The 26,984-nt window shown below is 57.8% G+C and overlaps 1 protein-coding gene across 1 annotated transcript; it reads right to left on the reverse strand.

Annotated features, from left to right (window-relative positions):
* Positions 1–80: 80 nt before the first annotated feature.
* Positions 81–15,369, reverse strand: RIMS3 (regulating synaptic membrane exocytosis 3). Its single transcript, XM_064471119.1, has 7 exons — positions 15,196–15,369; positions 11,972–12,241; positions 10,464–10,605; positions 10,221–10,333; positions 8,416–8,517; positions 8,157–8,296; positions 81–7,933 (listed from the first exon to the last, which is right to left on the reverse strand). The coding sequence occupies exons 2-7, from the start codon at positions 12,189–12,191 to the stop codon at positions 7,721–7,723; spliced, it is 930 nt and encodes a 309-aa protein (XP_064327189.1). The 5' UTR covers positions 12,192–12,241; positions 15,196–15,369; the 3' UTR covers positions 81–7,720.
* Positions 15,370–26,984: the final 11,615 nt, after the last annotated feature.

Below are 26,984 nucleotides of genomic sequence, written 5' to 3' on the forward strand. Positions count from 1 at the left end.
GCTGGGGGATGGTTGGGTCTTCTCTTAAGCTACACATGGTTTTGGGTTAGATGCTTTGAGAAGCTCTACTCAAGCACAGAAAGTTTTCAAGCTGGCTTTAATCATCTTCACTTGCTGCCCCAATACTGTACATGCAAGTACAAGCCAATGAAAATGTGAATACTTCGGGGTTTTTTTCTCCTTGGGAAAACTGGCTAAGAATATTTTACAAAATAGCGTGCACCCTCACAGCCATCAGTCCTGCTGCATATAAACCACAAAAATACATGAGTTTTACATTAAGAAAGACCACACACATAAAAAACATTACATAACACAGGTATAAAATTGCCATTTGCTTTTTTAAATCTATTACCGTTCTCAAGTATCCATCACAAGCCCATCCCCTTCTCTTGAACGTGGAACCGGGGCTTAGAGGACCCCCTAGTTCCCCCCTCTGTGGCATTTATTTTAAAGTGGAGTTGTTAAACTTACGAATCTGTCATCAAAGCAAAGTTTATCACAGAACACAAGTGGGCTAGTGAAGGCAGCCAGATTTGTTCGCTAATACAACTACATCCTGGCTTCCAAAAGTACAAAGGGTGAGCGTGTCAGTCCTGCACGAGTTCTGCGCCTAACTCTCCTTCTCCCCTTAGGTAACGGATGCACACAGAAAGACGTATGGTTGACGTGTGCCGCTCAAACGGTGAGATGTCTGCTACCTCTTTGCGTTAGTGATCGAAGGCTAAGCTCGTAATAGCAATTAACTCGGGGTTAATGGAGTTCTGACAATTTCCCAATCTAATGCGACTCTCTTGGTTTCGGGAATTCTTTTCAACGCAGCTTGTCGGGGACTTAAGGATGGAAAATGTGAAGTAGCACAGATTTCTGCGTCCTTGCGTGGTTGTATTGCTTCCGTATGGTGCACCCGTCAAGACGCTCGTCTTGTCCTTCTGAGGCAGCCACCGGGAGGAGAAAGGCTGTGGTTAGAAACGACTGCCTGGCTGAGTTGTTCTCGTGCATCTCTCATTGCCTCGTACTTTTAATGATCTTGGACCCTTTTATGTAAATTTTCTTTGCCAATGTGCGTTCGTATTCTGCCCCCTCATACTTTTTAGGGGGCCAACGCAGTTTAAAGGCATAGGCTGTGTTTAAAGATTTATAAGGGATGGGTAAAATCGCTCACGTGCCTTGTTTGGGAGTATAAATTCTGAATTCTTCGATAGGATGAATGCTTCAGTTTGGGTGCTTTTGAAGAATTCACTGGCGCTTTTCTCTGTGCGCTTATGGGGGTTTGGTTTTTCCTGGTGCCGTTAGCAATCAGATTCAAGGGCAAAGTTCAGTTCAAACTTGGCGCTGCTACTTTACCAAGTGTTGTTTCTAAGACAGATACATGTGTTTTTATATTTGAGGTATAAACTTCTGAGATTAATGACAGATTCTTGAGTCCCGGACAATATCTTAAATGGTCCAGGTGCTTGTTCGTCGCTTAATTTTGAGGTGGGGGTAGGACAACATGATGGGGAAGATTATTTAGTTTTAACTGCATGAAAAGATCAAGCCCTTTTAAGAAAACAAGGCCACCAACTTCAAAGTGCTAACATTCGAGAGGCATCCGCTGCCAGGGTCCCTGGCCCGCTGGGAACAAGGAGGGGCGTGCTGCTCCATCCAGAGGGCCTCTGAGATCAAGCGTTGCTTCACAGTTCTCACTGCAAGTGTTAGGGCAAAGTTCCTTTTTTTTTTTTTTAGCAAGTGCTGGGATCTAGCGGATATGTACAGACAGCGAGCGTGTTAGGAAATGGGATCGGTGCTCAGTACCTGCCCTCCTGCTGGAGGGACACCCTTTCTGCCTAATTCTGATGCTCTCTCTCCAGCCACGCTATAGGCAAAAGCTTTAGTGAGGGTTCACTGCTCCTCCAAGAGCAGCGGCACCGTCCTCAGCTTGCCAATACCCGCGCCGCTCGCCTCCTTGCCGGGAGGGGAGGACACTGAGGGGAGCAGGACTGCAAACGCCCGCCTGCGTCGGGCTAAGGGGCGCCTCTGGGGCGCTGTTCCTCCACATGCTTTTTAACAGGAGAGAAGGGGGGGGGGTACCTACTGTCCAGCCGAATCATCCCTCCCTCCAGAGAAGCACTCTGGCCTCGTGCTTTCCTTGCCCTTTAGCTCAGCAATCAATAGTGCAAGTGCTAAACGAAGCAGAGGCTGGGCTCGCAGGAGCCAGCGTGGGAGCAGGTGGTAAACGCATACCCCGTGGAATTGCTCTGCATTGCACAGTTACAACAAAAAATAACCTGAATGTGGTAGAGTGCACTAAGCTCTGGTTCTTTAAAAAAAACACAAAAAGACCAAAAGGGGGAAGAAAAAAAAAAATAAATGAGGTATACCAATAATTGGAGCTCCAGACAGGCACAGTGGTCACATCAGCTCTTGGGTCTTGGTGGCAGCCGCTAAACCAAGCCGCTCTCTCCTGGATCCCTGGACGCTGCTGTGCTCCGCCCTGGCGTCTGTGCCCGGGGCAGGTGAGCGGGGTTAAACAGTGTGGCGGTTATTCGGACAGCAAGACAAACACTTAGGCCCTTTAACTGTACAGTTTTTCCAAGTCTACTTTTAAAACCTCCATCTTCCCCAAATACGGACCAGCTCAGTTAAGGTCCGGTATTGTCACATCTGGTCACTTGAGTCTGTTTTGTGCAGCTTCAGCTGTGTTACACGTAGCGCATCTTTACCCCACCGATTCCAGCCACGCTTCTTGCAGACACTTCTTCTCCTATAGGAAGCCTTTTCTGCAGCCTTTCGACCTTCTTTTTAGCTCATAAACGTAACTCTTGCACCTCTGACAAACAGCCAAGGGTTGGGGTGTTTTCTATGCCTGTGAACATGAAGTAGAAGGAAGACTTCCAGTTGAAACAGCTTTGCTAGAGAGACATGCCCTTGGCACATCACGGGATGCGAGCCTTGCTTTTACTGCAGGGGGTTTTACAGATCTGTCCGGAGGCATGGAAACCCAAAGGAAAGCAGAGCGAGCTCTTAATATCTTTTTCCATCTGTGATGCAAAGCACATTTAGACTTTGAATTCAGCCATCAAGAAGAACGGTGCCTGAACACTGTTCCTTGACCTTTAAAATGCAGTTATTTTCCAAATCAGTAACCAAATGCGCACCCTTAAGGAAGTTTACAGATGTGCATTGTCCAAGCGTTTCACATCAATCTGGGAAGAAGTGTCTGAGTCAACTGGAAGAAAACAGAAGGTGGACTCTAGGCTTGCAAAACCACCACCAGTGCTGTGTTTATAAATGTCTTGGGTCAGTAAAGACCCTTAGATTGTACTTACTGGCTGCTGAGTGTTTGCAAGCCCGCTTAAGCAAAGGTATTTAATGTGTTAACTCCTCTCACCGCACCAGCGTGCACAAATACAGGCTCGACTTCTCAAGTCTCATCGCTGCGAGAGCGGTTCTGTGAGACAGCGAACAGAAGCGATTCCCCATCAGCGACGGGAATCCCGCTCCTGCAGGACTTTCTGGTCTCGTGGTTCCATCGAGAGCTGCATCTGTAACTGCTTCTGAGAAGAGGTTTTAAGAGCTGGAGAAGGTGGCCTTGGAGGGAAGATTCCCACCATCTTGGTTGCTCTGTGGCGTGTTCCAAAGCCACTTAATAGGTTTAGTTTCCCGACTGCTGGCCAGGTAACCAGCTCTGTATCTCACTTGGTTTCAGGACAGCCATGTCTAAGCATCCTCTCCCTATGCTTTCAACATGTCGTGGCATCGATGTAAGAGGAGCTAATTTCTGGCTGAGCCCAGAAGCCTGGCCCACTTTCTGGTGCCCTAGAAAATTTTCAGTCACTCAACTGTGGCAAATAAAGCCCTTTCCAGGCTTGTAGAAAACCCAGGGATGACTTAGGTCTGGGCATGAAGTCATCTAGCGTTTTCTGCGCTTTGCTGCGTGGCTGAGACTCTTTTTATTAGAGTTTAGGGGATGTTTAAGTATCATTTCAAGGCTATTTTGGCAAAATCCATCCTTGTTACTCAAGTAGGGTGTCTTGATTCTGACACCAGCTGTGCTATAGTAAGGTCTTCTGTGTCTCGGGTGGGCACTGCGAGCTACTTGCTGCTCAGGTACTGCTGCGAGTGCTGGGAATAAAACAGGCTGTGAAGCTGATTCAGTTGAATATTAATTATTCTTTCTAGGGGAAAATACCTGGAAGGTTGAATTTTCTTTCCCGATGGAAGGTGGAGGAAAGGGAGGAAATAATCTAACACATAATACCTAGTCAGTGCAACCACCTTTTGCGAGTCATATAGTACGTTAAAAATAAAATGCCCTTTGCAATAAAACATTCCCCCAGGAAAAAAAAACCTGAAGTCCAGAAGCTTGTGGTTTTTCTGGTGTGTCGCGTGTCGAAAGCAACTGGGTGTCTTGGCTTTTTTGTTCTTGTTGTTCGAGGAGGGAAAAAAGAAACCTCTGACAGTGTCTCGCGCATGCAGAAACGAGGAGCTGATGTTGCAGCGTAAGCGCGGCACCTTCGGCCTCTTCTCCCGTTTCTGTTTTTCCACACGAGTGTAAGGAGGGTCCTGACCCAGACGCTCCCCCAGAGGCGTGAGTACCGGCGCCTTGCGGGGACTGGACGTGAAGTGCTGAAAGTGAAGAAGTTACGGTTTTGATGGATTTCAGGTTGTCTAGCGAGCGTCGGTCATTTGAAGTCCCTGGCGCGGTGGCTCCACCTCGCCGGTCTCTTAATGAGCAGGAGGAGCCGTTCCCACGAGGCCACCACGTTGCAGCGAAGGAGAATGCGCCACTGGAAGAACCACCAGGGTGCGGTTTGTTCTGATGTTGGCTACGCTGTTACCCTCCAGTGCATCCTCAGCCTATTGAGGATGAAAAATAAGCCAAAGTACGTGGGTTTTCCACGTTCCCCGGAGTACCCAGGGGCGCCTTCCGGAAGATAGTTCTTTCCTCTGGATTTTCCGCGTGCCAGCAAGGGCAGGTTTTTGAACTGGCGCAGAACCGGTGAGCCTTTTGCTAGACCTCGGGCATCAGCTGCCGTGGGCGTGCGCCCGGCTGTCCCGGCGCTCCTGCCGCTCCTCATCCGCTGCTTTCTCTGGCTCGAGAAAAGCGTGGTGGTGCTTGCGGAGAGGGGGAGCAGTAAGGCTCTGCTGGAAGGGACGGGAGTGGGATGCTGTCTCCACTCCAGCGAGCAGAAAATACCTGCAGAGCTCCCTGCTCTGCCCACGCTGCCGTTCCGCTTCCCTGTGGGCATGGTTATCGTCCCTCCACAGGCAGATTTTTCTTTTTTTTTCTGTTGAAATCGAGTTGGTAAAGCAAAATCTAATGTTAGCTTGAAGGTGCGGAGAGTTTTTCCTCGTAAGTTGCCTTCCCTCATGTATATTCAAAAATCCAGCACACCAGGGCAGAGAAAGTTTAGCTTCATCCAGGCGTCATTGGCCTCGTATAACTGCTTCGTGCTCTGGAAGGAACATCGTGTTCAAACCATTGTTTATTCCTGTTTCGGTACTCGGGGCACGAGTTTGCTTCCTCAAACCGCTTGAGACTGTTAGTGCATCCCACGGTCCCACGCGCCGCCGGTCAGCGCGAGCTCAGCCATCACCGCGTATCGCTTGAAAAGCCGCTTACCGCTCCAGCAGGCGAGGATTTAATCTTTCACGAGGCAGGCAGCGGGGTCTCGGGCGGACCCCTCTCCATCCCTGGTCAGCAGCATCCAGCCCGCTCTCTTCTCAGAGGTCTACAGTGATTTTGGTTCAGTAAAGACCCGAAGACCACGATAGCAGCTGGAATCCCTCGACACGATGTCGCTGAAATCGTGGCGGTGTCGGGTAAACCAGCGGCCGAGCAGTGGAGTTTTGCTAAGCCCCGCTTTTGGGTTTGTGGAGGGGGGCAGCTTCCTTGCAACAGTCTTTTTCCTTCAGGTTTGGTTTTGTTCCGTTGTGGCAACAGGTTTGAGCTGGTTCATCGTTCCTGGCGTCCCCAGGAGAACCACAGGTTGGTTTTGTTGTGCTCTGTGCATTGTGAAATTCTCCGCTTTGCCAATAAATAATTGTTTAAAAAATCCCAACTGTGCTGTGGGTTGATTCGTGTTACAGACTGAAGGTCAGAGCCGTCTGGCCGGTAAAAATTCCCCATTAACCTTTTGTCCTCTCCCAGTCTCAAGACTGCTCATCTTTTGGTGTGTTGGGTTTTGTTTTTTTTTTTCCTTCTCTCTTTTGGAAACTGATCCTTCAGGACAGTCATTGTGGTGAGTATATTTTTATGAAGAAACCAAAGTTTCTAGTGGTGTCTCCCCTGAGTATTTTCAGCAAATTTCATTAGGCACCTTCAAAAAAAGCTTCCGTGATTCTCGGTTTTGCTACAAGAACTGGTCCCTCAGGGGGAACCAAAATGCTGCTTTAAAACAAACAAACAAAACATACAAACGAAAAACCCAAAACACTCATCCTGATTAATAAATTCAAAGCATCTAGTCCTTTGTTCGTAACCTCTCAGTCGCCCTAATTCCAGATCAGCAGAAGATGCTGTTGAGATGTTCCCCTGTAGCGCACCGACAAGTCGAGAGTTGGAGAAGGGTGCGTCCTGCTGCGGGGTCTGGCAGACCCTCTGCTCCTACTTGAAATTCAAGTATCGAGGAGGGCGTCCCGGACCCGAGGGAGGGCGTCCCGGACCCGAGGGAGGGCGTCCCGGACCCGAGGGAGGGCGTCCCAGACCTCGAGCTGGCCCTCGCAGGAGGAAGGGGCTGGGAGCCAGATGATCCGCCAGCATCACAGTGCTCCTGCTCCGTCGGGTCACCGTCTCCTGACTCGAATTTTCACGTGAGGCATCACAGAGTTCATATTTCGGGTCCTGCTCTGGCTGTACAAGACCACGGTCAGTGGTGAAACAGGAGGATAAGACCAGCGTATGCTTAGGTGAGGTGAGTGCACCTTTTCCCGTTCCCTCTCGCTTTGGCAATGTCACTGGTCGCAGGCTACATGCTACCGGGGAAAAAAAAAACAAAAAAAAAAAAGAAGAGCCACCAGAAGCGCTCGCTCAGTGTCGCAGGATTTGTGTCTGGAAACGAACAGACGGGAAGTGACTGGCAGATGTTTCCGGTCAGTCCGGAGTCTCTTGGATATTGCAGAGAGTGAGTGTGTTGCTAGCACATGGCAAGCTACATAATAGAAGATGCTACATTCCTTGGCGGGGGGGGGAAAAACCAAAACAAACAAACAAAACCCAGTGCTGAGTTGGATTTTTTTTCTGAGGTTTTTTTTCTTCGGAAAGCTACCTTTTTCCTCAGAGGCAAGGAAACGTAAATCGAAGGAAAAGAAACCTCGTCAACATGCTGCTTGCAGCGGCGCTGTGAATGAATCGTACCGAGCTGCTCTCGCCGGGGGGTCAGGGGAGAAATGCATCGCTGCGATCCCTTTCCGCCGGGGGGCCGGGACGAGGCGCGCTAACAGTCTCGGGGTCAGGCGGCAGGCACGGCCCTCGGGCTGCCTCACGGCCGGGGTTGGGTATTTTTTGCTTCTCCTTCCCCTGCCTCAAAACACACGTCCCTCGCTCCCTCTCCACCATCCCCCTCTGTGCGCCGGGATGCGTGCTCGGGGAGGGGTGTGTTGAGAGTGGGTTTGTTTCGGGAAGGAGAGTTTTTTAAAAAAAGAAAAAAAAAAATAAAAGGATATTTACAGCTATCCACTAACAGTTTTGGTAGGTCAGGACGTCTGCTTTCCCCTCCCGGCCTCTGCCACCAACCTACGGGCAGGAGGGGCTGGTGGAGCTCTCCAGGGAGGACTGGGAGAGGCGGCGTGTCAGAGGTCCGATGCTGGAGTCGGCCAGCGAGGAGGTGGGGAAGAGTTTGTACCAGCCCGTGACCGCGCTGGAGAGATCGAGCTCCTCCAAGACGATCTGGGCCATCCCCATGAAGCACTTGTGGTCCATGCGCCCGTAATCTCCCCAGACAATCACCTGCGGGGCAGAGACGACGTCAGGGGAGCTGCCCCGCTCGCCGGGTGGGAGTTTTGGGGAAAACTTGGCAAAATCAGTGTGCCTGGACGGGAGGAACCTGCCGTGACCCGGGTGGGGAGGCTGCGGTCTGAAGGACAGCAGTGGGGACTCCGGGTTTCTGTGCCTTGTCCTTGCTCCCCAAACCCCTCCTTGTCCCTGAGTACCTGTGCGGGGAGTACATCACCTGCAGGACTTTGCCCTGGGGGCTCTCCTCGAAGAGCAGAGGCTGCTGGTATGACGGGTCGCAGGTTTTTTTCACCACCTTCGTCTTCTTCTTGGCCAGGCAGATGCCGTTCTCCAACAGGTAAACTTTCACGTAGGTGGCTGGGTTGGAAAATGGGTGAGAAACACTGACTCGGAGCCGGCTCCTGTGGTGGTCCCGCACAGCGCCCGTCCCCAGCACTCCCCCTCCATCCCCGACCCCTCCCTCTCCAGCCACCTACCAGGGATGGTCTTGGAGCCCATCTTTGGGATAAGTCCCCTTGCCTGGATCACGTCCACCTCCAGCTGCCCGTTCCGGTCAGCCATGCCGACGTGGACATCGCCTAGGCGGAGGGACGAGACGCGCTCAGCACCCTCCCCGATGGCCACCTCCCACCGGGGACGGCCGCAGCCCTGGGCTGGGCTGGTCCCCACCAGCTCGCCCTTTTGGTGCTGCCAAAAAGCAGGTGGGAGATGTCCCCTCGGGGGCTGGCAGCCTCGGCACCCCCACACCGCCGCCTGCTCCCCGTCCTCAGCGCTCAAGCACACCGAGCATCCCACCACCGGGTGCGTGATTGATCGTGAATTGGGAGGAAGCACAAAGCCGAGCTGATGTGAAGATGCTTGGATTTGAGCAGTGAGGAGAGAACCGGGTGAGAGCCCCTTGCTCCCCTCCTCCCCGCCAGCTCCATCCCATGGCAGCCTTGCAGGGGGAAATTTTTTTCCCCTCGTGGTGGGAAAAGGGGCTGGGATTAACCAGGACTGTTCCTTGGCCAGGAGAGGGCCCGGCAAGAGCGGGAGAGTCTGGGGCAGGAGGGGTCGGTGGCTGAGCACCCCACCGGGGCCAGCACCCACCAGCCCCCGTCTCCACAGGGTGCTTCACTGGGGTCCTTCCCTGCTCCTTGCGGAGGGGCATCTGCAGGAAAAAACGTGGCTGTGCACCTCTTGAGCTCGGTGTGAAGTTGTTCTCCCACTTACGCTGTCCTGCTCGTACGTACGTATGTCCCTTGGCTGGCGGGTCCCCGTCGCTCGCTGCTTTGTGGCCCCGGGGAGGGGAGTGGGGACGGGGAAGGGGCGAGCTGACGTCCCAGCGGGGTTTAATAGGAGCGAGATGAACCTGGATGTTCTCAAAACACACTTGGCATTTCAACAGCAAGTCAGGGCCAGCGTGAGAAACCGGCCGGTGCGAGAGGCACAAGCTGATGCCACGGCGGGGAACGGCAGGAGCCGTAGGGATTCAGCGTGCCGCGGGATCTCATCCCGCGGGAGGCTGGTGGTGTCCCCTCCCGGGGAAGGTGGGCAAACCCAGCCCTTGTCCCTTCCCTTCCCTCCCAGCGGGGGTTTATGCGGCGCCAGCAGGACCAGGTCCCTGTGCTGCGGGGACTGGGGGGGAAGGACGGGGGGCCCTGGTTACTGTGGCCTCCCCTGGGGCAGCTCTCCCCATTCCTGGCAGCTCTGGCCCCTCAGCCTGACATGGAGCAGACACCTTGGTGTGCCCTGGGCACAGCCAGGGACATGCTGCTGCTGGCTGGAAATTCAGACTTAGGGCACGACTTTCTATAGCCATTTTGGACTTAAAAGGGAAAAACAGAAAAAAATCCAAATGTATATTTTTGGGTCCCCTCTGCAGTGGGATGCTCGGAGGAGCTGATGCATAGCAGAGGGGCAGAAAAGGGCAGAAGAGACCTTGGGAAAAGGTAGAGCTGCTGCTTCCCCCTGAGGGTGTCCTGAGCCCTGCTCAGGACCTTCCCTCCCCTCACGGAGCCGGCAGTGGGAGCAGCAGGGAAGGCCAGAGCATCTGCAAGCCATGCACCAACCCGGCACGTGCTCAGCAGCAAGGGACGCTGCTGGGATCGAGCCCGTCCCCCGGAGCTGGTGCCCCGCGGAGCAGCATGCAGCCCCTTTCACCCCCGCAGCCCCTTCCCTCTCGCTGGAGCATCCTCTGCACTGCTCAGCCCCGCGGCCAGGCCAGACACGGCCCTTGCTCCGCGGGGCCGGAGACGGCAGCCCCCTCCCCGGGCAGGGTCCCCCCTCGGCCGGCACTCACCCATCGGCGGGGTGGCCAGCGTCTGCCGCCCCACCAGCTGGCCCGGCCCCAGCCCATCGAGGAAGTCGCTGAACTGGCTCTCGGCGCCCAGCCGGGTCGTGGGGAAGATGAATCTGTGCCGGGGAGAGCAAAGGGCTTTCGTGGAGCATCCGGCTGCCGGGTCTCAAGCAAGACCCTCCGGGAGCACAGGGAGGGGGCCCAGCCCCAGCTCCCGTCCCCCCGTGCCACCCCGCGGTGCCTTACGTGCCATCGGAGCTGTTGCTGTTGGTGCTGCCGTCGGTGGACTCCCGGCTGCCTTGCCGGGTGACCCTGGTCCTCATCTCCACCGCGATGCCGGTCTCCGTGCTCCTCCGGATGTTGCTGCGCAGCTTTTTGGGGCCGCCCTCTGGAAGCCAAGGCAGGGGGTGAGCCTGGGAAGCGCCCGCTGCCCCCGGACCCTCCTGCAGGATGGGCGTCAAACCAACAGAAGAACCAGCCTCCCCGTGTGCTGGTCCCCACCTTCGGTGCGTTATTCATTTTGATCTATGCAACCTTTCCCTGGGGATGAAACCCTGCAGGACTCCGCAGGGGCACACGTCCCGGTGCTGCTCACACCGCGCTGGAGACCCACGGGCTGCCCGTGCTCCCCCGCCCCAGCTCCGTCTCCCCTCAACCCTCGCTCAGCACCGATGCCGTCGTCCCTTCACATGGCTGCGAGCCCACCTGCACCTCCGTCATCTCCCCCACGGGCTGAGACCTGCCAGACTCAGCTCACGTGCTGACACCATCCCAGCCTGGCCTGTGCTGCTGCAGAGCCACCTCCCAGCCTCCAAAACCCCCAGGGCCCCGTCGACGTGTGCCAACGTCCCCATGCCGCAAGGGATGGGGCAGCCCCGATGCTGACTGGTCAGCGAAGGCTCCCTTTCTCCGCGCAGTTGCACCGTCCCCGCCGCCCGCAGCCCAGGCGGTGGCAGGTGGCAGGAGGAGGAACGTGGCCCGAGCAGCCCCCCCGGCACCGCCGGCAGCCCCGCTCCTGCCGTGTGGGTGAGTCAGGTTTGTCTTGCTGATTCGGGGCTGCCCCCATGGAAGGGGTTGCTGGATCCTGGCAGTCCCCCCGGAGCAGGCGCTGCTCGCCTGGACACCAGCAGCCGGGAGGGCCCCGCTCCTGCCGTCCCCAGGTGAGGTTCTGCCCAGCCCCAGCACTTTTTGCTTGGCTTTTGGGGATAATTATACCCCTTCAGAAACACCTCGGATGTGCAGGGCTGGAGGGCTCCAAATTAACTCCTCTCTTTATAGAATATCTTCCACATCATGCAATGCCAACAAGAACCAGAATAAAAAAGCAATAACTAGAGAGAAAGGCTGCACTAAAATGAGCTTTTTGCTTCCCCTGCCCTTTAAAAAGCTATTTTAAGCATTTAAATATTTCAGAGCCAGACCGTTTGACAAGTCCTTTCTCCAAGTTCCCTCCCTCCCAGCCCACAGCCCTGCAGCCAGGACTGGTGTTACTGGGGGGCAGGGATGCTGAGCCCGCTGAGCCCAGACCCCCCGCGCCGGCAGAGCCCCGGCAACCTCCCTGCCTCAGGTTTGCAAATGGTTTTGGCACCCGGAGAAGTGCCGGAGGGGGGATTTACAATGGGCTTTTTTAGGTGTCTTCCCCAGACACGGGCAGCTGGAGCATTGCTTTGGGCAGCCGGGAGCGAGCACCTCTCCTAAAAGCCAAGGGCCGAGCTGGGGGCGCGGGCAGCGCCGGGGGGACCGCGGCAGCTCACCGGTCTGGTTAAGCTGGAGCGTGCTCTTGCTCCACTGGGACAGCCCCACGATGGCCACCATCTTGGCGCCCAGGCTGGAGCGCCTCTTCTTGCTGGCGGTGATGGTGACGGAGTCGGCGCTGCCCCGCGCGCTCTTCTCGATGTTGTACATCTCGCCGCTAATGCTGGAGCTGCGGATGACATTCCTGGCCGCTGAGGAGCTGGCATCCCCGTTGAACATGGTCAGCCGCTCGCGCGCTCGCCGGCCCCGGCTCTGCTGGGTGGGATCAGCTGCAGGGGGAAGCCAGGGGATGCATCAAGGCCAGCAATGCTGGGCGGTGGCACTGGCCACGTCACCGCGCTCCCACCCAGAGCAGTCCCATGGGGATGGATGGGCCTTGAGGCACTTTCAAAGCCATGAAATTCAGGTGGCACAACCCATGAGGACCATTTTTATCCACCCGTATCCACGGGTGCAGCGAGGGAAGGGGTGTGGGACCCCCGTGTAGCCGGGTCATGGGATGGACCCACCAACCCTGCCCCAGCACCCAAGGGGGTCTGGGCAGCCCCTGACGACCCGGAGAGACCCACAGGTGGGCAGAGGACTTGGTGCATCCCCAACCCACCCAGCCTGGGAGCAGGTGGGGACCCTGAGGCTCAGGGATAGCCCCGTCCACCCCCGCTGAAGGTGTCCAGGCAAAAATCAGAACCAGCAAAGTTCCTCCCACGCGCCTCCTCCTCCGAACCGCGGCTGCAGCATCCCTACGTGCTGCTCCGGGCGTGCCTCTGCTCCACCCCGAGATGGCTGCCTGCCACGGGGGCTGGATCCGGCCCCAGCCCAGCAAAGCACGCCGGGCTGCTGCTGGGCTCCACCGTGACGCCCTGGCAGCAGACGGGGCCTGGAGGGGCCCCGCGGGTGCACCGAGGGTGCCGGGGTGCCGCGCTGCCAGGGCCCGGGGCGTTCACCGGCGGCAGAGGCTGTGATGCGGCTGCCAGACCTCCCGCGCGGCGCAGCACTTGCTGCCTTCCCTTCCCCATGAATATTTAAACTCCAGCGGGATGGGAGCATCCATCTTCCAAGGAAAGGTGAATTATTAACTCCAGGCCAAGTGAAGCCACTTTATGATAATGGATGGAGGCAGCGCCTGGAAAAATATTTCTTTTTCAAGAGAGGCAGCCACAAACGTAGAGGATAAGTTATGGCCGGGAACGGGGGAGTGGGGCAAGGCAGGGGGCTTCACTGCCTGTTGCCATCGGGGGAAGGAGCTTCGCAGGGGCACGGTTGGGCTGAGCCGTGATGGGAACCTCGGGCTCGGCTCCAGCACCACTGAACTCGCGGATTTATTAATTACAGAAGGGATGCAAACAGGGGCAAGTGGGCGATTAGTCATTAATATCGTTAATGAGCTCCCAGAGAGCAGCCGCCGTCCCACGTTTCCCTTCTGGCTGGCGCTTTCCTGCCCTGCTCTGCGGGCAAGCGCGTGGCAGCGACCCACCGATTTCACCCTCTGCTCCTCACGCCCAGCACCGCTCGCCGCTGAGCGGGACCCCGGCACGGCCGCTTGCATTCAGCAAGATTTGGGGTGCGCCGCGACCGTAGCACGTGTTTCCCATCATATACGTGTGTGTGTGGGGGGGCTTTTTCTGCCTTTGCTGATGAACAGACGCTTGCACAAGGGCTTGAGCCCCTTGGATGGAGCTGTTGGCACTGGGCGAGCACCAGCTCCACAGCCCCGGCGCGGCTGCGTGCCGACGGGAAGCGAGACGGGCGAGAGGCAGCAGCGCTTGCCCTATGCTCAGCGTCTGCTCAAGGGTCGGGGTTGAGCTGTGATCTTTGGGACCTTCGGGATGAGCGTTTTCCAACGCCACCCACCACTCTCCGGACGCCCTCCAGGCTCCAAACCCGCTGGGGCCACTCGCAAGGGCTGGGGTTTCTCTTAGGAAGCACCTGCCGCAAGGAATGGGTCCCACCTGCCTCCCCAGCTGCAGCCCCAGCGCACCCTCGGTCGCACGCTGCTTCCCTTCCCCGTGCCTCGGTTTCCCCACCTGCAAACCTGATGTTAGTCTGTGCCTGAACCAACACACCGCCCCTTCGCAGGAGGGCTCAGCTGGGCGCAGCGCCCGGCTCAGGCCTCTCCACGCGGCGTTACGGGCAAGAAGAGCCGTGGCACAACCAAGCCCTGTTATTTCTATGGCCAGGCGAACACAAAAGGCTCCTGCTGCTGTTTTCCCCGCTCGGTGTTTCAGCCGCCAGGAGAGCACCAGGCTCTGGTGGAAGCAAATTAGATCAGGAGAGCACGGCACTAATGGGATCATTTCCAATGCAACACACACAAGGATAATCCACTGCAAAGGAAGGGGAGCGCGCGCTCCTCAGTCCAAAGGAAGGATTTTCTTTACCCTGCCCATGATTTTACCCCTTATCTCTTTTCACAATCTGCTTCTGGCCTCTGTGGGAGCAGGTGCCGGACAGGGAGATCAGGGAGGTGCCCAACGCTCGCTCCTGAGATGAGCTCGGCTGGTGGCCGTGTCCAAGCACCGAGAGCACCGGAGCCCGTGGCTCCCACCGCTGAGCCGGCCTCGGCACCACGACAGCATCCTCAGCTGGCACAGGCAGCCCTGATGCTGCCTCTCCCCCGGCTCCCTTTCCCCAGCAGCAGGTGGGGGATGCAGGGAACGGCACCAGGTCTCCCTTCACCCCCCGCCTCTGTATTTTGTTTATTCTCTATATTGCAAAATGCGGGGATTCTCAGAAAAAACCAACGCACCGCTCCAGCAGCGGCTGGATCGCATGCAAGCCCCCTCCTTCCCTGCCATGGAAACACGTCCCCAAGCCGCCAGGGTGGGCGACAGCCCCCGCAGCCCCCGCCAGCCCTTACCGCTGCCACGCACCGTCCTTGCGAGAAACAACAACCGCGAGTGCCGAGAAGTTCTCCGGCAAGCCAGCCCCAGTTTCCCCACGAGCTGGGATGGCTGTGGGATGCACGGAGCCACCGGGCACCGGCTGAGCAGCCGGGAGAGGTGTCATGGCTGTAGCATCCCCCCGGCTGCTCCGCTGCTCGGCGGACACGCAGCCAGCACCCGGTACCGATGCACAACGCGCAGACAAGCACGACCGGCAGGAAAACAGGTTCCCTGTTGCATTTTGATCACCGCTGCGGTGCAGGAGCCCCGGCGAGGCTACCAGGGCCGAGCCCTCCCCGCCCCGGCACCCCAAAGGAAAAGAGGAGACGGAGGCATCTTACCGCCCTGCGCAGGTGGAGGACGACTGGGCAGCGCCGAGGAGGCTCAGCCCCCCAGCCCCATCCCTGGCTGGAGCCGGAGGGTGACGGGTCTGGTTAATCTTTAAAGGGTTCTGGAGAGCGGGGCTGTGCCGGCGCTGCTTCAGCATCTCCTTCAGCATCTCCATGGTTACATCGCTGACCCAGTTCTCCTCCCAGCCCCAAGCAGGGGCAGAGTGGTCCAGCGGGGTGGGATGCGCCTCGGTGGGGCTGGGCCAGGCTTCGGGAGACCGATGACCCCGCGGGGTCGCCCCAGGCAGGCATCATGGACCCGCCAGGGGATGCTGGAGCCAGGAAAAGTGGGGAGCAAGGCGGCACAGAGGCTGGGGGGTCACAGGTGACCCCAGGGAGCCTACAAGAGTGTACGGTCCTGCTGCCGGTGCATCCCAGTGACCCAATGGTGTCAGGGGCTGCACGTGGCGAGGAACACCCTGGGGCTGCAAGGGAGCCCTGGCCCCGAATATCCCACCGAGATAGAAATGGGGGGCAAAATATCGATGGGAAAATTTGGGTGCTTTGACAAAGGCTCTGGGGAAGGAGGGAGGAGCCCAGCGGGTGCCCCTACACAGGTGGGGAATGGCCCTGGATGGTGGGTGGGGAGAGGAGGAGGAGGGAGGTGATAAATGAGCACCCAGGGGTGGGGCTGGCTGGGATGCTGCCTCACCAGGGAAGGGGGCAGAGGGATTTTTGGGGCTGTTGGCTCTCTTGCAGCCCCCAAGGCGAGTGTCCCCAGGGGCAGATGGAGTTGAAAAGCCCCAGCAGTGGGGCAGCAGGTCCTCTTGCCCCCAGGCTGCCCCTACGGCCCCTGGCCCCTTGTGCTGGGGCTGCCTCCAGCCTGGGGGGAGAGCACTGAAATGCTGCCAACATCTGGAGCAGGTAGGCCCTAAAATCAGCATTTTTGAGGAAAGAAAATCTTGTTAGAGCTGCTGCTATGAGGCCCTGCCAGTCCTGAGCAGGGCAGAACACGCTGGGGCAAGCCGCAGTGGTGCAGCTCACAAGCACGTGCTCTTCCTTGTATTGGGAAGAAAGGCAAGGGCTTATTTCCCCTAAAAGTACTTAATTCTAATTAATTGCTTCAGGTTTGATAGGTAGTTGCTCATATAAATTTAATTGCCTGGCAAGAGGTATAATTCAGTGCACGTGAGCTGAGAACTTGCAAGTAACTCCAGCTACTGGAGTTACGCATCTCATTGCTCAGGCAGGTTATAAAAATTATATTCTGGCTGAAACATGCTGGAGGCACAGCATTAATCCTCCTGCACAATCTCCACGGGAAATAGAAACCGTGAAATTAACGGATGGGTCCGAATGTGCTCCATTTGTGGGAAAAGTGGAGCTTAGAGAGGAGAAGTTTGGATGGGGCTGAGCCAGGGCTGTGCTTGGGGATCCTGCAGGAGCAGCCCCTTCCCAAGGGTGCTCCAGACCCTCTCTGTGCACCTGGAAAAAGGCCCGACTGTTTTGCAAGTGAGGTTTAGCAAGCCTGCACCTGGGAGGAGGAGGAGGAGGAGGAGGGCCACAGGGCGAACCTGCCGGGTTGCTCCTGTCCAGGTGGGAGCAGAAGGACAGAACACCGGAGCTGCTCGCCGGGAGGGGTGGCAGAGCGGCACCAGGAGCTGCTTGTGCTGGCAGTGCCCCGGCACACGGGGCTTTGCCGAGAAGGCACCGCGCAGCCCAGTCCGTCTGCGGCACGGGGAGGCTTTCCACCGGGCTGGGAAGTGCTGGTGGTCGTGGCGTGGGTGAAGATCTCGGTCCCCTGCACAGACCTGCCGATGGGAGGGTGGTGACAGTGGCCAACGCTGTGGCCTGGGGACATCCCGACGGGCTGAGAGGTGGCTTCACGGAGACCAGCTCCTGCAGCGACCCAAGTGACGCGTCGCATCTCTCCTGGGGTAGGCAGTGGGACGGTACGCCTCAAGCCTGGGAGCGGGTCGGGTCTGAACGGCCGGCGCTCTCCTCCGCGGGGCCGTGCCGCTCCTGTGCGCGGGGGTCTCCAGCACAGCCCCGGCAGCGACAGCGTGACACGCAAGAACCGACTGTCCTGTGCTGGAGCCTCCGTCTTCCTTGGTGCCGGCTGTGTCCGCACACACCTGGGCCACGGTGACTTCCTTGCCATCCCGTTCACAAAGCACGTGTCCATCTCCCGCCAGCCTGGGTGCCGCAGCTCCAGCAGAAGTCATGCTCCTGGCAGAGGGGATCCATCCAGGAGCCCTGGGACAGGGAACCGAGTATCTCCGGGAAGGACAGGCAGGAACACGGCATCTTCCCGCACCCACCTCACGGCCATCTTTCACTGGGTGGGGGGGATGGCTGTGGGAGCCAGGGGCACCCATGTCTGCCCCTGCCTGGTGGCCTGATCTTGGGCTAATCCCTCTCCGAGATGCCAGGAGCCCAGGGCCAGTGCCCGGACCACGGCACCCCTTTCCCCCATGTCCCTGTGTGACGTCTGCCGCTCAGTTAAATCAGATCTGTGCTGAATCCCATGGTTTCCTAGGCAACATAAAAGAACCAGAGGAGCAAAAGCCACTTGGCGGGGCTGTGGCTGGGGGACGGCCAGCTCCTGCCGAGCTCAGCCTGCCGGGTTAGATGCCCGGCGGATGAGGGCTCGTGGCACTGCGGCAAGCGCTGGACCATCCCTGATGGTCCGGCCTCATCCTACGGACTTGCTGCCTTCACCAGGCTCCCACAGGGCAGAGCTCGGTGCTGCTGTGCTGGCTGCACCCTGGTGCTGGTTTTGGCCATGATGGGCAGCTTGGGAGGGAGCAGGACCTCGCTGGGGACGTGCCTGAGCAGGCACATGGCAGCCGCCTTGGGCAGCGTGATGCTGCAGCCACGCAGCCCCGAAAACTGGGCCACTTCCATGGGGAGGCAGCGGGGATGTAAGAAACCAGCCCAGGGCCTTTGGTGGCCCCCAGGATGGGTCGGGGGTGGGATCACCCGTGCTCAGACCCCAACCCCCTGCCTGGTGCTTGGGCACTGAAGGCTGACGCTGCTGTGGTGGGGCTGGGGCTGGTACCAATCTGCACCGGCACGGAGGGGCTGTGGAAAGCAGCTTTTCCCGTTACCCAGCAGCCGCTGCCTTCCCGGCTGCACGGCTCCAAGCTCTGCAATGCAGCTCACACTGCTCGTCTGCTGTGCGTGAATCCCATCAATATTTCATGGAGCTGCTTCCTCCAGGGGAAGGACTACTATCAGCTCTGGCTTTCTGCTGCTCCTACCAGCACTCCTCTTCTTGCAGAGAACATCTGATTTCCTTCCACTGGCGGCCAGCCCTCAGCAGCCCCCCCCTTCCCGCTCCTTTCTGCATTAGCAAATATTGCTTTGCATTTCAGGGGCTCTGTACCCCACGTGGGCCAAGACCCCTGAAGTCCCCTCGGGTTCAAATCAAAGTACTGACTATATTCTGTCCCTGGTTGCTTACGCCTGCCCGTAGCAGAGGTGCCCAACGCTACAGCCCCATGTTGGGCTCCCCAGGACTGAGCCACCAGCCCTGCAGCTCTAGGATGGGTGGCCAAACCCACCCACACCCCCTGTGGCCCCCCCCAGCTCCATGTCTAGCAGCAGAATGGTGAAGGTGGCCCTGTGACAGCTTGGTGCCAGCAGCCCACCCCCTGTCTGACAGGGTCTGATCGCCCTGCCTGGCCGCATCCAGCCTGCAAGTCCCATCTTGCTCCAGAGCCCAGCGGGAGCCGGGGGTAAGGCAGGCTGTCTGCAGAAAAAGTTGCTTTTTAAATGCTAAGACTGCACTATTATAGCAAAGCTTCTTAAAGGATCAGCAGAAAACTTGCTTGCCGTAGGAAGACTTCTGTGAGCCGGAGTGATGCCAAGAGACGGCGGGAGCCTGGCGCTGCCCGCGGCAAACATCCATCGCTCTGCCACGGTCTGCGCCTGACCTGGCGAGAGAAGCCAGGGCAGCTCTCCTGGGGCGGCACCGGCACCCGCATCCCCAGCAGAGCGGGAGGACGGGCCCATGGGACCCTGGAGCGGCTGATCCCGGTAAGGTGCTGCTCACCGGAGCACACATGCCCTGGCTGGGAGAGGGGTGACGCACGCGTGTGCCCGAAGCAAAGGCCAAATGCTCTTGCATCGCCCCAACACCCAACAACTAAAAGTCATTATTTGCAGGCTGAGAGACCTCCACCTCTGGGAGTCCCTTTATCTGTGGGAAGGGTGAGGAGCCCCAGGGGGGCCCCCACCATGATCCCTGTGGTCCAACACAGCATCCCGGGGCAGGCAGGGAGCCCCTGAACCCAGCAGGCAGCGAGCATGGCGTATCAGCAGGGATGTCAATCCTGCGCTAAATCACTTTAAAATAATTACTAAATGAGTCTGTTTCCCTGCTATTTGAGATGCTGTGACAAAACATTTTAAGTGCATTGAAATGGATGCAAGGAGGTGGTGCTGCACGGCTTGGGTTTTAATAAGCAGGAAAACTGAGCATTTTCATAACCTTAAACTGCACCTTGCATCAATGTGATGCTTCCCATAGGGCCGTGGCGCAGCGTGAGCAGGCGTGAGCCTGTGAAGGGCCCGATCCACATGGGCTGATTTGGCTGAGCTCGAGGGGCGGCTGCAGAACAGCCCTCGGGGTGCGTGGGGGAAGCTGGTGGGGATTTGCCTCCCAATTTGGGGTGCAAGGGGCCAAGCAAGGGGCAGACCAAGATGCCGTGATCTCATCCTCTGTGCATGTCCCACCAAGGGTGTTGCTGCAAGGACGGGGCTGAAATGGGGACAAAGTGAGAGCCCGGGAGCACTGTGCTGCCGGGAGGAGCGCTGGGACGTGGGAGGAGGCAGGAGTTTGCCCTCGCAAAGGGATGTCAGAGAAGGTACGTCGCTTTTCAGGAGAGCTGCGTAAGCACAGCAGAAGGGCTGGCTTTCAAGAGGTGTTGATGTAGAAGGAAAAGAGCACACATCTAAACTGGGGCTGGAGGTGAGAGGCGCAGGTGCAGCAACTCTGCTGCTCGGGGAAGGGGCTGTGAGATGCAGCTGGCCGTGCAAAGGCTGCTTCGGGCAGGTGACCCCTCGTCCTGAGGTGGGGGGATGGCCCCAGGCTGCTGTGCCTGGCAGCAAAGCTGCTGGGTTTGTGCTGCAAGCGAAGCCCATCCCCACGCCGCTGGCCCAAGGGAATCCACAGCCTCCTGCTCTCAGTGCACTAATGAAATAAGCATCGCAGCCCCACAGGATGTTCCCTGTGCACCAAGTGGTGCCATTCAGCCCGGGGCTAATTGTCTTGCTTGGCCTCAAAAGACCCCTCGCTATGCTTCCCAGACCCCCGGGAGCGGGCACTGGCCACCTCTGCCCATCCAAGGGCATCGTTTCACTCCTCCTCACCAGTTCTTTAATGGATTTCCTTACAGGACCAGCCACAGCACCTGCCCAAAATGCCACAGAGGGCAGAGCGGGCTCTCTGGGTTGAGCGGAGTCAAACCGACGTATGAAGCACAGGCTGGATGCACCAGGAAGCCCAGGGAAAGGTGAGCACCGGTGTTACGTGGGCTGCTCGGCGCGAGGATGAGGCCCCAAGGCAAGCCCTCCCCAGGCAGGACCCCCCACTTTCACCAGTCCCTACCCCCATTTCCCCAGCACTGGGGACCGGCGTGCACGGGACGGGGTTGACGTCAATGGGCTTTCAGCGGGGATGATGGATGGCACGGGAAAGCGCTCCCGTTCCCGAGGCACTGGCTGGGAAACGCTGCCCTGAGCCGGGGAGGGCTCCGGTAAACGGGCCCCGGCAGCGCTTGGTCGGGGAGCCCTCGGGGATGGGGGAGCACGGCCACAGCCCCCGTGCTGGCGGTGCAGCGATGTTTTCGGGGTGTTCACGTCTCTGCTCGGAGCCTGGGGTATGTTATAGGAGTGCCAGGCACACCTTGTTGGCAGCCACGGGATGCGGGGGGAGCACCGGGGGTGTCCCACCAGGGGCCGGGCCCCCTCCTTCCCCCCTGTCCCCTCCCGGGGCTGCCGGAGCGCCCGTCCTGCTCGTCCTGGGCACCGCATCCGCGACGGGCATCCCCAAAATCACAGCCCCCCCCCACCCCTGCCGCCGGCGGGGGATGCTCCGAGGCAGGTGCGGCCCCGCTCCCCCCGGGGGCCGCGGGGACCGTGGCGGTCGCGGTCCCGGGAGCCCGGGAGCGCCCCACCCGCGCCGCCGCCGCCGCGGGCACTCACCGCCGCCGCCGCCGCCGCCGCCCGTGCCCGCTCCTCCCCTCGGCCCCGGCGGGCTGCTGGGAGCGGCGGGCGGGGGAGCCCCGGGCCCGGCCCCGACGGCCCGGGCTGTGGCGGAGAGGAGCCGGCATCCCCCCGGGAGTCCGACCCGCGGCTGCCCGGTGCCCCCCGAAGGCTGCATCCCACTCCCAGCAGCTGCACACCAAGAGATGCCAGATGCACCCCAAAAGCCACCGGCCAGACCCTACACCCATCAGACGGATCCTAAACGGTGCTGGCTGCACCCTGCACCTGCCAGCCAGACCCCATGAGCATCCAGCTGGACCTTACACCCATCAGCCAGACCCCAAGAGTCATCAGCCAGACGCTACACCCCTCAGTTGGAGCCCAAGAACCACCAACAGGACCCTACACCCACCATCCAGATCCCAAGAGCCACGAACAGGAGCCTACACCTGCCAGCCAGACCCCAAGAGCCTCCAGCTGGAACCTACACCCATCAGTCAGACTCCAAGAACCACGAACAGGACCCTATACCCATCAGCCAGACCCCAAGAGCCTCCAGTTGGACCCTACACCCATCAGACTCCAAGAGGCATCAGCCAGACGCTACACCCACCAGTTGGATCCTAAGGGCTGCTGGCTGCACCCTGTACCTGTCAGCGAGACCTCAAGAGTCACCAGCCAGACCCTCGACCCCAAGAGTTATCAGCCAGATGCTATGCCCCTCAGTTGGAGCCCAAGAACCACCAGCCAGACCCTGCACCCATCAGTCGGAGCCCAAGAGCTGCCAGCCTGACCCTTCTCCTACCAACCAGACCCCAAGATCCACTGGCCCCAAGAGCACCAGACCCCACAGCCATCAGCCAGGCCCCCAGGGCTGCCCACGGGACCGCAGGAGCCTCCAGCCAGACCTGAAGCGCTGCCAGTCGGTTCCCGCTCAGCCTGGGTGGCCGCGGTGCCTGCTCCTTTGGGAACGCATAAACTTCCCGGCTCCGATCGCTTTTGGCTGCCACCAAAGCGTGAGCGTGGCCCTCGCTGGGGGACGGGGACCGAGGGGGCACTTCTCATGCCCTGGTTCCTTCTGAAGAAGAAGGTTTGAGCAGAGAGGCAGCCCTGGTTCCCGCGCTGCCCTTGGACTCACCTTGGCTCCCTGGATACAAACACTAATTTCTCTCTAAGCAGCGTCTCTTTTTACTCATGGTAAATTCCTCCAGTGTTTTCCCTGCGTTGCCTCTGCAGGCTGTGCACCGCGGCTGACATGGAGCCACGTGCCAGGAGGAAACCCTCCTTCACCAACTTTAACTCTGTCCCTCCCTAAAATAACGCCAGGCTTGGATTTCCTGGGGGGGTGGGCTCCTCATCCTCACCATGCTGGGGGTCCTGGGGCTGCCACCGGCATCCCGGGCTGTGGGGAACCACCCGGCCCTCCTGAGCGAAGCCTCCGCCGGGTTCCCCGTATCAGGGTCAGGGCCTGGGGGGTGATTTGGGACCGCATCCCCGGGGTGCTTGGCGAGTACAGCGCTCAACGGGCATCCATCGGTGCAGGGAGGACGGAGGGAAAACTGCCCCTGCGGCAGCTGCTGGAGGGGAAGGGGATGCCGGGGAGAGCCGGGATGCGGCAGGTGCCAGTGTTGTGCCCGGGAAAGCTGGTTAAGGAGCAGGAATAGCCGAAAGAACTAAATATGGAAACTTGGATAAAACATCGCTGAAGTAGGGAGATGGTTTCCTAACAGAATTCAAAGCATATAAACAAACTCAGGGAGGGAGAGAGGTTGTCTGGAGGGGGCCTTTATGAGTAATATTTAGAAAAACTAGCTGAAAATATCTCAGTAGGGAAGGCTATTTTATCAAAGCAAGCTTCCAGCTTTGTGAGGAAAGTGTCAGCCCTGGGAACATATTGTTTCAGGGGAAGAGATAGTGAAATCACGTGTCTCGATGATAAGCCCCTCCTTCTAACATTTTTTTCCAACTGCTACATCTTCATGATAAAACATGAAGTTTCGTAGCAATAATAATATCATAGTGACAAAGTTTTCAGTTCAATTGGTAGGAAACTTTCTGACCGACTCTGTTTTTCTGCTTCCCTCGCAGGGTGCTCCGGGATCCCTCGCTGGCCTCCTGCCGGGAGAGACTCGGTGGCTCGTCCCAGCACACTTGGGGCCGGGGGTGTGCGGCACCGACAGCCCCCACAGCCGATTCCCTGGGAAGCGCTTCCCCGGCACGGGATGGACAAAAGCCCCGGACTTGGGTGTTGTGCTGGGATCCCATCAGGGCTCTCCCATCTCTAATGTCTCTTAATTCGTTAAGGAGCTCAGCTCTCCGGTTTCTCGGCTCCTCTCCACCTTCTCCTTTACATTTTGGTTTTGTGCCAGAGAAAAGGGGGTGGTTTAATGCGATTACTCCGGTAAAGCCCACGTAAGAGGATTCGTGGGGCTCAGCTTTGTGGTACTGCAGGGGCTACCAGCAGCGCCCGGTGTGGGGGGACGAGTGTGCTTGCTGTGGGTTAACAGAAAGCGTGAAAGTGGCTTTGAAAGCACTGCCGTCATCAGCACCCCAAACCGTGGTGTCCCTGCATGGGTGACCCACAGGACCCTGCAGACCCCGTGGGTGCCACGTGCTGCCTTCACCCTGCCTCTGCAGGGCAGAGATCTGCCCGCAGTGTGGCTGCTGCCCATCCCAGTCAGAGGTGGATGTAACGGGCAACAGAAAACACAAGGAAAGAGGCAGAAACACCGGGGGACTGGGGCTGCCCTGGGGGCTCTGGGGCTGGGCGTTCAGGGAGGGAGAGGGCCGCACCTTGTGAAGGGTTCTGGGGAGAGGAGGGTTTATGCTGGGACTGGGCAAACGCAGCGTGTTTTGCAGTGTTTTCCAGAATAATGCTGCCCCTGGGCAGCTGCTGGTTCAGAAAGGCAGGCTGTGGGGTGGGCGGGCAGAGGGCTCGTCTCCTCGGCACCACTGGAGCCCTCGCCCACAGGGATGAGCACGGTGCTGCTGGAGCTCGGGGGGTTGTCAGTGCTGCGGCAGCTCTGCAGCCTGCTCCCTCGCTCCTGCGCTGTGTCCCATTTCTTGCAGGAGAAGGAGCTACACCGAGATGCTGTAAAAATCTCCTTTTGCCATTCTGCAGAGAGCAATCGGGTCACGTGCGCTCACCAGTATCCTACTGGGAAAGTCAGTGTGGTTGATCTGCGCTGGGCACCAGCCAGGCAAGAGGCACTAGCACACCATCTGCTTCTCCTCGGGATGCTGTGGGCACTGGGGAACCCGCTGTCCTGCAGCAGGACCAAGCAAGCTGAACTGAATCCCAAATCCCACCTCTGAGCTGGGAGCTGCATCCTCTCCCCGCTGCTGGTGAGATGAAAACGCTCACCTGGAAATGGGGTCGCCCAGTCAGAGCTGGGCTGGGTGTCTTGGCTCAAAGTGGCCCATCTGCAGCTCTTGAGTTAAGGTTTCTAGACTTTGTAACTCTGGGGGATTTTAGTGACTTCTGTCATCTCTGTCCTGGGGATGGAGGGCTGGGAGAGTGAGGGAGAGCGTGATGGTTGGTTGGGGGCTACTCTCTGGGCCAGGGAAGGTCCTCGTTGTCCTGGGAGCCGAGTTCAAACCTCAAACTACCCGAGTACCAAAGCTGCTGGTGACCCACAGCACCAGCCCCAGCACTAGATTGTCCTTCAGGTCTGTTGGTCTCCGGAGGAATCCTTTGGCAATGCTCCTGTGTCATCATCATCTCTCCTGTGTCAAATTATCTTTCTGGGGTTTCCTTTCAATGCAGAAGACGACGTTTCTACAGGGCGTCCAGAAACGTGAGTACGCCCACAGGCATATTGCTATATGCTCTTAACTTAGATATACTTAAATATCATATAGCTGGTCCCCAACTGGAAGGTGTACCAGGTGGGACGTGGCCCTTGCGAGCTGGGTGAGGAGGCATCATGTGTGAACCGAGGTGTGACACACCGGGGCAGCCTGCAGCACGGACAGGCCCCAAAATCTGGCCCTAAATAGCCTCTTTTTTTTTCCCAAATCTACAGGGCAGCCTATCCATGCCCTAACTAATTTATACCCAGGTTTTTCTTTTCTTCACTTTTCTTTCCTCGAGGATAATTGCCCCAAAGCAACAGCCTATTTGGGATGAGTCCAGAGGACTGCTGTAATGGGAGTCCTGGGGGATGGGTGGGGGCTAGGCCGAGGAGAAGGGCCAGGCATGTCACCTCTGCTCTAGGAGCTGACTTTCCTAAGTGTCAGACAACTCCAGCCCTTCCGAAACCCAGCACCCACAGTGCGGCCCAGCTCCCCGGGGTCCCATTGCGGCGTGGGAGGGAATCAGCTGAGCAGGTAGCAGATGTTGGTGAAGTGCGAAACCAACAAACCACGAACAAATTTATGCAAGCACCGATAAAGCAGAGAGTGGAAAAGCACTTTTTTTTCCCCTTTCTCTTTCTTGTTTTTCTTGGCTCCTCCACATCTCGGGCAGGCTGACACAGAGACCTCTGTGTTTGCAGATGGCTGCGATCCTTCCCAGACAATGCATCCATTGCCGCCGAGAGAGCAGGTGGGGAGGAAACGGAGCATCACGGGCGCAGCGCAACGGCACACAAAAGGATCTGTCGGGAGGAGGAGCGGGGTATTGTGCAGAAACTCCTCGAGCAGGGCCTGGTCCCTGGCAGGAAAAACAGCTGGTTGGTCTGACAGCTGTGCCTGGCAGCAAAGTCAGCAGCAGTGCCGGCTAATTGATTTATAAACGAGTCTTTTTGAAGAGGGGCCGTACAGCGTTACATATCATCACCCTCAAACGGTACAACAAAAGGAGGCTAGCTTAGAAGTTGTGAGAATTTTTTTAAAAAAAGGAAAAAACAAAAACCAACAACCTAACTGTATCATGACTTTTATTTCTCTTGGCTGCCTTGCAAGTGCCCCGAGATCATGAAGTCGCAAGACTTTCAATAAAACCACAGGAATTTGCTGCAAGATATCTCCCACTCCGGTGCCAACACGTAGTCTTCAGGGCAGCCAAGCTCTGAAGCTGCAGCGTGCGCAGAAATTTGTCCCATTTCCTACATTTGGGCAAATGTCACGCAACAGAAACCACAAGATCCAAAGTGTCTGCGTTTGCAGGATGCAGGAGGGATTTTTCTCCTCTCTTGCACAGGGTGCAGAGCCCATGCAGCGAACCGCCAGACCAGGAGCTCCACAGAAAGGGTGAGGGTGAGCGTAGCAGCTACGCGGGACCTGACTTTGCCATCTCAGGTGAAATTTAAAGCACCAGACAGGCAAATCCTCTTTCTAGTTGTAAATAGGATGCAAACGATTTGGGCACCAGAAAGACAATAAGGAGGCAAAGATGGAGACCCTTTTCAGGATGCAATTTTCATGGGAAAAATACTGAAGCGTGAGTCACGCCTCAGTGTAACGTGTCCCTGAGCCAGAAAAGCAGTCCCTGGGAAACGAGTTAGCTGGCTGAACTGGAGCACAGACTTTTGCTTGATTTGGCTCCAGCTCGGGTAGGACAGTAAGCAGAAAGTTACCCTGCGATGATAGATCAGAGGCCTGTGCGAAGGGTGTTGGACAGCTCAGGGAGGTTTAATTTGGACAGC

This window comes from Phalacrocorax carbo, chromosome 22 (genome assembly GCF_963921805.1).
Source record: "Phalacrocorax carbo chromosome 22, bPhaCar2.1, whole genome shotgun sequence".
Lineage (NCBI taxonomy): Eukaryota > Metazoa > Chordata > Aves > Suliformes > Phalacrocoracidae > Phalacrocorax > Phalacrocorax carbo.